We start from the raw sequence: 11,316 nt of genomic DNA on the forward strand, positions 1-11,316 counted from the left end.
CACATCTTAGATTCTTCTCCAGCAGAAACAATTACCAGATACCATGATCATCTTGTGCTAGCGGATAATGCTGAGAACTCTAAGATTTGTTCTTTGGGAGCCGCCTGAACCATCTTCATAAGTAGAATCATCACAACTGATGCTTAAAGATGACGGTTCTGTCCGCAGTAGGTATTCCACAGAAGATGAAACCTGTAATTGTTCTCTGCACGCGAGTAGGGTTTTCGGTGGTTGCAGAGGCAAAAGACAGCCTCTGAAAACACATCTAACCAGGTAGGCTACTTTCCTTACAGGATATAATGCGACGGATGAGGATTCCCGCCCCAGGTTCCGTAGCCAGCTCAAATCAAGTACAGACCTATCAGATTACATGTCTTGCACCATCGATAGGAGGCGTCTCAGACGTGAATGAAGTGGGGTACCCATTCACCGTCACACTGGAATAGTGAAAGCACTTTCACTTTCACCAATCCACAAAAAATCTAAAACTGTTTTGGCTCTGGTCCCTTTCCTAACATTAATGTCCTTCATACGTTCAGAATTTTCAGCCGTTACACCAGCCTGGGTGCAATAAGTAGGAAAAAACAACACGGGAGGAGCGATAAATGATAATAGACTGACTAATTTGTGTAATGATTTGGTGGATCAAATAGAAGCTCTGCAAGAAAAATACATCCATATCACACTGAACAATTATGTCTGCAGCAACTGGTTTAAGCTGAAATTTCAGTGGCGCTAGCAAGAAACAATTCGTTTGACCACCACAGCAGAAGATTCGAGGAATGAAATTGCCCATAGAACACTGCAAAGACTCTCAATTAATTCAAAATTACATTCACACGAACCACAAACTTATCATATAAGTGTACCGCTGCTTGATGGGAATACAAACTAAAAGTTCCTCACTAATAACGCTGACACTCTCTCGGCTACAACACCTCACGTTCCAGATCTTATTTCACATGCTTTCAGATTTGTGGCCACCTAATGACAACCATCATCCAAGCTCTTCCGCTCATCCAATAACTGAGTTGGCTGCTGCTGCGCCTTTTTAGCTTCTTCAATGTCTTTGGCACTCAAAAAGCTTGGTTGGTTGGTAGAGGACAGTAGCCTTGCCCACATCCTGTCGGTTATGACAACCCTGTTTCGTTTTTCCGTCACCCTCTGCAGATCATTGAAAATTTTCAAGTCTTGAATGAGGCGACAACTGATCGTACCAGAATAAAAATAAATAAAGCCAGCAATTTTAAGTTTTGGCATACTCCCACCATCCTTTTAATAGTCTATTAGTTTCCAAGTAATTATATGCCAAACTGAGGAAAGGAGGAAATCCATTCTTAATTGAAAGGTTGGCAATAGCATGCCAATTAGGGGAAAACTTATCGAATGTCTCCAAACATACTAGAAATATGACACAAGCTTTTCTTACTCCTTAGTTCGACTACTAGTCCACCAAACATAAAATAATATATCTGCAACAGATAGGGTGGGACAGAATGCAATGGTCTCTATTATATGGAACCGATATACTTATCGGGCCCTACTGGGAAACAAGGTTACTAGCCTCCACTCCATAAATAAGGATAAATACATCTTCTGATGTCTTCTAGTATGGTGTGTTGGAATCTCCAAAGTCCCAACAGCTATAAATAAGTCAGATATTTGAAAGAAAGCACTCGGGCTTCATTAGTGAACTGAACCTTCACGGCATGGCTGTCAGGTTAGTTTTGTATCTACAACTGATAACCGAAAAGAAAAGGATGATACTTACATGAAATGGTATGTAAGTATGTCTGCCATTAACCAGACCCACTGTGAAACCTGTATATCCAGCCATTGCACCATGAATGGCACTGTGCGCCAAAAGCGTGCAGTACACATTGTCAGATGCATTGCTCGGAATTGCTCGAATCATGTATGTTGGATCTGCAACATAAATTAGAATATGTTAGATTTAATAATTCATAAAGAACTAAATTGGGGAAGGATCCGCATTGCCGACATACCTATATACTTGAGATTCATCACCATATTCTGTTTTCTTGCAAAGTGATCCTACATGATGCAAGGAGGGGAACAATTAATATACGGCAAAACTAGGTTAACTAATCACATGCAAAGCTCATTTATTTGTACAAGTCCAATTGACACATGATATACAGCAACAAAAACATAGGCAACAATAACTCCTATGATTGATGTAATCAAGATTCAAGATTCGCCGACTCGGAATCGGACCCTGTACCGACAGACCGATAGTACATGTCAATACACCCTTGTACAAAAACATACTGGAGCTGAACTGACATAAAAACGAGGGATGAATCGAAAAGGAAAAGAGAGAAAAAGAGGAGTGGGAGGGGGAGGGAGAGGGAGGCCAGTAGAGATGCCACTAGTAGGCTGCGAAGGCCCTGGGGGGGGGGGGGCACCAAGGCCTCTCAAGCTCTGCAGTCCTTCACGAGAGAAAATGAGAGTATAACGATAAAGAGGGGAAAGGAAAGAAGAGTGAGGGGAGGCCGTCGAGTAGCCGAATGGCCTAAATCTACCCCACAGGCCCGACAGCCTCCCCGTCGCCTTTCCCTCACTCCTCTCCCTTACCCTCTCTCTCTATCTCTCTCTCTCTCTCTCTCTTCTCGCATCTCGTGGAGGACCGCAAAACCCCGATAGCCTCGATAGACCACCATCGACCTTTCTCTCTCCTCCTCTCTCTCTCTTCCTCTCTTTCGCTCCCTCTCGCTCTATTTTCACCGGCATTCTGAACCGAATGCCCGAACTGCACCAGTTAGCCGCTGGTACGGTTCGGCACGCCCCGAACCGTCCTACCGCACCATTGATGTAATTAACCCCAACTATATGACTACAACACAACACAACACAACTTGAGAAAATAGAAAAGATCATTCATTATTCACACCTTCTGGTCATGATCATTGTCACCATGAGAGAAGTCACTCGCCAAACCATAAAAAGATAAGGACTGCTTGCTTTGAATTAATAAAGCATAGAAGCATATCCAGATTGAACTAGCGGAAGAAGAGAAATCTGTTTTCACATTTGAGAACTTTTCAGATCCTACCTTTATCTTCTGAGATAACCATAACCCAATATCAAGAAGCAGCATGTTTCCAGAAGGATCTTCATTGTGCATGGACCGCACACTTTCGGCAATAAGATCCTGTCCTGCTCCCTCAGCAACAACAATAACCATGTGCTCATTCTCTTTAAGCCGCTTTTCTATGTATTCAAAAAGTCCACCTTTTCCTTCGAGATAGAATGGTGATTCTGGAATTAAGCAACAGTCCTAAGAGAAATGATAAATGGACGTCAGAAAAAACAGGATCTTTAGATTCTGAGACAATTAAAAAGAATCAGCATTCTGAGCAGTAATCCAAGATCCTAACATCCCAAACAAGTGGATACTGATTTTAAAACCAAGGATCTAATAAAGCCAACCCGGACAGAGAACATCTTGTACTCACCACATCCCGGCTTGCAAGAGTAGCATACATTGCGATGAACCCTGCATAAAATCACATCAGACATGAGGTAAGGCTTCACATAATAAAGGATGTAAAATATTTTGAAAAGGTTAAAACCTACAAAGGATGTCGGTATATCATGAGTATAAGCAAAATAAAGTCATGATGATCCCTGAATAAAAACAAATTTTTAGGCCTAGAGGTACAAGACCCATGAGATTACAGGTGGTATCTTAATCAAAGACAACCGCATGCAGACTTTTTTGCGCATATAAACTATGACATGGACATCAATAAACAGGATAGCATGTTCATGCAGCAAATCTGTAATGACTACTTCAGCATGTCACTCTCGGAAAGAAGTTGAATTGCTTATTTACAGATAATTCATAAAAACAGTTTTCACCATACTAACTATGATCCATCATGTATTTCAACTGGATGCTATTATTCCCACCAATACTGAGAAACTTACCACTGTAGCGACCCATTAGCTTCACAAGGCCTATACCATTCTCCACGCTTTCAGCTTCTACATGTGCTGCATTAATGGCACGCTGAGCTTCTTCAACAGCAGTATCAAAACCAAAGGACTTGTCAATAACCTAATTCAACAAGAGGTGACAATAAGGTATTGAAATGTTATTTAAGTTGTCCAGTCACATGAGCCAATCACAAAAGAAGATTGCAATGTATTGTACAAATGGGACCATGCATAGGATCAAGAAGTACCGCAATGTCATTATCTATTGTCTTAGGAATACCAACAACAGCAACTTCTAGGCCACGTCTTCGAATTTCCTGTCAATCAAAATTCCACAGGAGTTTATAAAACAGCTAATAGTCGGTGACTTTCAAGAGAATTCAGCAAATTGACAATACCATCAACACTGAACCTACTAGTTTCGTCAGGGTGCAATAAACATTTACAGATTTACTACTAGAAAACTGTAGTGTTGTCTAAATAAGTGATCAATTATAAGACAATTGTATCTTTTCCTTTATCATTAGATAGAGGACAAACTCTGGAAGAAAATGAGAGGGGCAAGTGACCAAATGTAATAGCAGCAAGGAGGGGGGAAAAAGAAAGTACAAGAAAACTCAGTACCCTCAATCCTCAAATATCATGGACTGACATTTAGAATTCATTTAAAACTCTTAAGGTCCAGAAGAGTTCAAGGCTCACTTGCTCTGAGAAGTAGCAACCTTCTATCATGCCTAATAATGATGATATTTTTGCTTCTTAATTTACAATTACCTCAAAAATAACAGCAGCTCCTTTTTGAGTACCATCTCCTCCGATAATATAGACCTGGGAAAATCAATATCTCAAATTTAATAGTAGTGAATCTAGTAATAAGAAAACAGACTTTAAGTTATTTTGCAAAGTATTTCTGTTTACCTGATTAACCCCACGATCCTGAATATTGTCAACTATTTTCATAGTATCATGACCCCCGCGTGATGTGCCAAGGACAGTTCCTCCTCGCTTGTGGATGTCATTGACAAACTTTGGTGTCAAAGGTATAGTATTGCGGGCATAGAACCCCCTGTATCCACCCTACAGATTCTACTAACCAATTAGTGGGTGTAACAACAATATGAACACAAATGGACTAGGAATACATGCCATGGAAAACTGAAATTTGTAAATTTACGGCTGTCAGGTGAGAGAGGTTGTTATACCTTCTGGAAGCACCAAATGAGATGAACTATTTGATGTTAGAAACATGAGAAAAATTGTCCTTTTGATCAGACTTCAACATCCCATGTCACTTTTTTCATATCCAATTAATTATAAAATGACAAGAGTGGCATTGCAGCATTAGATCATTATTCACATTGACTTTCTGTAAGCCTTAGTCTGAGACTCGAAGATTCAAAATGGCAACATGACCAAGGACATGAACCACAGCAACATATTATGTAGCGTAATTATGCCAATTTCATAAAATTCGTAGCTTAAGCAACAACAACAATGCCAACTCCCATAAGGACATATTGAAGGCAATGATGCCTAGCTGTGCTAACAAGAATTTATTGCTCATACAAAAATCATAGATCTAGATCAGACTGATATGTAATCACTAAATAGATATAATATGATATCAAAATGCAACAGCATTGAGAGATTTAGTTGGTATAAGTAATTACCTATTTAAGTTCAACAATTCAGAGCTCATAAGAAACATTCCATTATGATAATGGTCCTAGACAGTGACCTACTTGATGGAATAGTCAAATAGCTATATGTTGGCTACGAGTCCAAACGTCCCTCGAGAAGTCATGCACATTGCAATTTTTCTCCAAAAAAAGTGATATTTACATAAATGCCCCTCACTTTAGTATGTTCTTGCATATCCATACATCTATTACATGTGTTAGTGCAGCCAGGGTTGAGTAATAATGCCCAGAAGGAATGCTTTCTGATAAACAATGATCTCCAGTGGCAACAACTGACATGACCATCTTAACCGTCAAAGAAATCCTTAGGTAAGAAGATGCTTCCAAGTAGCCAGCAAAAGTAGGAGCCAGAAAGTATGCCCAGTGAAGGCACTAGATGAGGAAAAAGAAAGGCACCTATGCACTTCAGTTAGGTTAGTAAGGATTGGAACACAAGACAGATAGGTTATCTCGCTGATTAACTCCTAAACCAGTGCTAGTTAGGTTTGCATAACAGTGAATTGCAAACCGACCAGTGCACGAGTTAAATAGTTTTCTGTGTTCTTACGCAAAGTGAATTTTTAGGGGTTCGTATGGACCAATACTTTTTGACTACATTTCTTAGGGTGTATATGCATAACTCCCAAAAAAAAAAAGGGGAAGTCATCTACCCTTGCTACAAACAACAATTGCCTGTCTTCTATATAATATGTTTGGATGGAGAAAATTAATTATAATGAACCATGTGTTAAATTCAGGCAAACCAATTCAACTGATGTCCCTCATGGCAGTGAGTGGCACCATCTACTCTACAAGTAGAGATTTATTTGAGGCAGATCAGGAATCCTCCTGCAGAATGCCTAAAATAGAGAGCTCATTGATCCCTATACTTAGGTGTGGCACATCATATGATCATGTCACATTTTAGAAAAGCATAGAGGTATCACTAAAATCAGCCACAATGAAAATATCAAATTTATATACAAAAGCCAAAAGGTTTGAAACATCAAAGCAGTCTGACTTAATTTGCCTTACTCAACCTTCAAATAAACTGCACACCTTTCGAGGTTCTAGACCAAATATTAGAGTTGTTATCTTTCTAGGGCAATTTTGCTATGTGACATGCATATGTAAAGGTTAATGACCCAGATGATGGATTTGGTAACCAACAAATCTAGAATTACATCATATAGATGAATCATCATTACGTATGGTGCTTCCTATCCTAAAATATGTAATATAAGACCTACCATGGAGATTGCCATAGATGACTTAAATGCCACAGCTAAAACTCCACCCAACAAACATATTCCTTAAGAGTCCAGATGTGTGAACATCCCATCAAACTCGAAATAATTATAGTATATAATTTAATGATAATTGATAAATTATTTTAGATGTAACTTTTTACATAATTAATTGTTATACTGTCCCATTCATTTGTACATTTATCAGTCTAGGTAATTAGACAATTTATGATGATACATCTAGGCAGTTGAGTAAAGCCTACGTGGTGCCTAAGTGGGCAAGAAAATGACTAATCAGATTCCCAGAAATATAGAGAAACACCTTAGAATTGTCTAGGCAGACATAGGCAACTAAATAATTTCAAGCACCAAGGCAGACTGCCTGTATAATCAACCAAGATAATATAGGTGATTATACTTGATAGAAGTTCCTGGGGAGCACCAATGAAAACTATGAGCAACTAGAAAACATATGCAAATAGATTCATTTGTACATTTATCAGTCTTATTAATTAGACAATTTATGATGATACATCAAGGCAGTTGAGGAAACCCTACATGGTGCCTAGGTGGGCAAGATCAGATTCCCAGAAATATAGACAAACACCTTAGAATTGTCTATGCAGACATAGGCAACTAAATAATTTCAAGCACCCAGGCAGACTGCCTGTATAATCAACCAAGATAATATAATTGATTATGCTTGCTAGAAGTTCCTGAGGAGCACCAATGAAAACTATAAGCAACTAGAAAACATATGCAAATAGATTCAAGACAAAAAAAAAAAAGGGTTCAAACTAATATTATAGATTAGATAAGAGGTAAAGGCATTTGAGACAAAACTCACTAGTTATATCCTCACCTCTATCCCAAGGATTCTGCTGACACCATACATATCAGACAAACCACATACCAACTCCCTGATTACCGTGTTAAGTCCAGGGCAAAGGCCTCCACAAGTTACAATGCATGCAAGCACATCATCTGACTCAAAGTACACCTGAGGAAAATTAAAAAATTCCCATCAGCAAGTATTGGTTGGCATTTCACCATTAATCACTGCAGAAAAACATGCACTGAAACCTACTCTCTGGCGTGGCCCAGCACGTCGAAAATGGACCCCTCTTGGGTTATTTTTCTGAACCACAATCTACAAGACAACAGATGACAAAATAAAATACATTAACTATAGAACCCCAATCATGCTAATACCGGTTCGATATTATAGTGTTTATATATGCAAACAACAAACTTCCATAACACCTTGTCTATCATCACAACTTAAACAAGCAAAATAAGATGAACTATCATGTCAAATTAACTAATATAGGAGGCACAAAGGATTTACCTTTTGAGGAACAGTATCATCCGCATTAACAAAATACTGCCTGACAATAGAAAATAATTCCCAGTTATTATTGACGAATATGTGGAAGCAAATGTGATCAGCAGCTGACAACATATTACAAGAAGAAGATTCTACAATAAAAGATAGGACAGATGAGCATACTTGACAGCTGAATAAGATGGATTGTCTTGTAGCGGATTTGGAAAGTTCTGCCACAAAAATTAGTGAACAATTTGCAAAATTATTTTCAGGATACAGATCAAAGCCAACAAACAGAGATATTAAATGCCCCCGCTTGAATTATACTCCAATGAGTAACTTCAAGAAAGAAATAAAAAAAGGAGTCACATTTCATGCCATGAGCATGCTAGTGATACTGGTTAGGTACACTAACATGGACAAAGTTAGCCTCTTTCTGAGTCTACACGAAAGCCTCTAACTAATTTGGCAAAACAGTTAACTAACATATAAGGCAAAGGAATTATCTGAACCAATTATTACTATTGAAAAGTTACTTTCTGATCATATTCAAGTAAGTCACCAGAGGAACTAGAATTAGTTTATGAGAAAGAAAGACATCAACTTCATAAACCTGATATGAAACCCAAGTCCAACTAGAAGGGATTCTATAGGGAGTTATTCTGTATCTTCTGAAGCAATTAATCATGACAGGTGCATTTCATTATAATAGGTGGACATTCTGGTTTATTACATGGACGGGCAATTGCCACAATTCTCCTTTTTTCTTCTTTCTTAATCTAAAAGGACTAAGGTGATTAAATGCCCAAATCCATACCTTTCTCCACTCCTATTTTCCACGATGTGTATTCAATGTGTCTAAACTGCATTTAGGTTGTCAAAAACCTTCCCAGTACTTGCAACCAACACACGCCCCCTTGTTCTGGGTACCTGCCGGACAGATCATGTGATATGTTTGTTCACAGTGCCTTAGCATGGACCTATATTAAAGATCCAATACGTATTACTTGTATATCCTCTGATATCCATGATAGATCACTTGAGATACCACCACCCAGTTCCGGCCTTCTTTGGTACTTTCATGGCCTGCTAGATTTAGCAATCGTCTTTGGTTATTCGGTCATAAAGTAACACGTCCCGTGACATAAAATTCACCATCTTGCCTGTAAAATGACTACCTACGCCAAGCGGGAACTAACCCAGAAGCTGTGATATGGGAAAAGCTAACCTGATGAACTAGATTCTAAGGCGTCATATGGAAAACAGTTATCAATACCATTAGGTAAATAAAAATTTTAAAAAAAATAAAAAAATTCAAAGAACTATCTTTGACAGCAATAGCTGCTCTGCACAATATTCTACGCAATACTAGGCAAAATTCCACACAATCTACCGCCAGAGAGCTTGTGATCTTCATCATGAGAGAATTAATCAATCAAACTAACTCATAACGAATCAAGATCGACTCCTAGAGAACCACTTCCAATTTTTCAACCAATTTACCGCTTAACCTAACCTGATGGACTAGATTCTAAGGCGTCACATGGAAAAGAGTTATCAATACCACTAGAAGAAATTTTTAAAAAAAAAAAAAATCGAAGTATTATCTTTAAGAACAATAGCTCCTCTGCACGGTATTTTATGGCAAAATTACAAGCTCTGTGCACCTCTACCACCTGAGAACTTGTGGTCTTCCTCAACTCTTCATCATGACAGAATTAATCAATCAAACTAACTTATAACGAATCAAGATCGACCCTAGAGGACCATTTCCAATTTTTACAACTGATTTACAGCTTAAACTGACAAACACCCAATCTTTTCTAGCCCAAGAAACCATTATATTCATAGACCTGCTCAAATATCTATGTCCTCATCAAAAGTAAGTTACCACAACAAAACCCTAACTTGACATCAAGAAAAGCCATAAAAGAAGAAACCAAAATGACCTCGAGCAATCAAGCAAGATACAAAACACCGACTTCTCATCTCAGCTCAGAAGCAAGATTAGAAGACGGAAATCTAAAGGACACTCACAGGCAGATCGGGGAGATAATCGGTAAGGTGGGGAACATCTTCAAGAATATAACCGTAATCGCCTTCCACGATCTTGAAATCAGGTTTCGGCTCGAGCCCCATCCTACTGGGAGATCTGAGCTTGGGATAGTCTCGGAATGGCGGGGTGACCTTAATGCAGGTGAGAGAATTCTGGAAATCGAAGAGCCGCCTAGAGTTCGGCGAATCGAAATCGGAATCCACAAGCGCCTCCTGAGCGAGCGTGGCAAAAGAAGGAGACGATTCCATCACATAAAGGCCGCGGTGAGTGGAAGATAAGAAGAACCTTTTTTTTAGGTACAAAGATAAGAAGGCTTTGGGGATTTAACGGAAGAGGGTTCTGGGGAAATATAGAAAGGAGGAGGAATTCGTACGTGGGAAAGAAACGGGTGGCGGATTGCGAATTCCTGCGCTCCGGTTTCGCATGTGCCGCGGAATGATTGGAAGGAGAGGAGGAAGGGAAAGAAGAAAACAGGAGCGAGAGGGTACAGAGGGAGAGCGGTTTTGAAAAAGACTGGTTGATGTGGATTAAATGGACTGAGTTTTATGGAGATTTACCAAAACGGCGCTCTCTGGTAACGTCTGGAGATGCCAGCAAGGCACGCATTGGTATTTTGTGAATTATGAATTATTTTTTTCCTCAAAAAAGGAATTTGTTTTTATCTATCTCGAGGTGGGGTCCATTGCTTAGTCTGGGTTGGAAAATTAGCTGACCTGGAGATTATGAAGAATGCTATGCCCACTTATCATTAAGCTGGAAGGTGGTAGATTTGTTATTTTTATTAACCTATCATTGATGGTACTAATTAATGGAATTGTCTGAGTGCCCAAGCTCAAGAGTGGTTTCGAGGAAATCTGAAAAAAGCGTACTTCAATGAAAAAAATAAATAAATAAATAAATAAAATAAAAAATTTGAAATTCATGGAGAAGATGATAAATAAAAAGAAAAATAAAAAATAAAAAAGAAGAAGAAGCAAACAACAGGAGAAAAGAATTGATTATTCTTACTCTCTCTTTTTTTTTTTCCTTTTTTTCTTTTTTTTT

At 38.7% G+C, this 11,316-nt stretch overlaps 1 protein-coding gene across 3 annotated transcripts; it reads right to left on the bottom strand.

Annotated features, from left to right (window-relative positions):
• Positions 1-774: 774 nt before the first annotated feature.
• LOC105040103 (ATP-dependent 6-phosphofructokinase 3) lies at positions 775-10,775 on the bottom strand. Of its 3 annotated transcripts, XM_073252855.1 has the most exons (15): positions 10,646-10,775; positions 10,254-10,484; positions 8,400-8,446; positions 8,238-8,277; positions 7,977-8,039; positions 7,752-7,889; positions 4,882-5,040; positions 4,738-4,791; positions 4,212-4,280; positions 3,955-4,084; positions 3,480-3,520; positions 3,077-3,301; positions 2,007-2,055; positions 1,772-1,926; positions 775-1,164 (listed from the first exon to the last, which is right to left on the bottom strand). In XM_073252855.1, the coding sequence occupies exons 2-15, from the start codon at positions 10,353-10,355 to the stop codon at positions 985-987; spliced, it is 1,452 nt and encodes a 483-aa protein (XP_073108956.1). In that variant the 5' UTR covers positions 10,356-10,484; positions 10,646-10,775; the 3' UTR covers positions 775-984. The 3 variants fall into 3 exon arrangements, with proteins under 3 accessions (XP_073108956.1, XP_073108957.1, XP_010914787.1); XM_073252856.1 differs by lacking the exon at positions 10,254-10,484 and having other exon boundaries at positions 10,646-10,676; XM_010916485.4 differs by lacking the exon at positions 10,646-10,775 and having other exon boundaries at positions 10,254-10,630.
• Positions 10,776-11,316: the final 541 nt, after the last annotated feature.

Source organism: Elaeis guineensis, chromosome 2 (assembly GCF_000442705.2).
Source record: "Elaeis guineensis isolate ETL-2024a chromosome 2, EG11, whole genome shotgun sequence".
Taxonomy (NCBI): Eukaryota; Viridiplantae; Streptophyta; class Magnoliopsida; order Arecales; family Arecaceae; genus Elaeis; species Elaeis guineensis.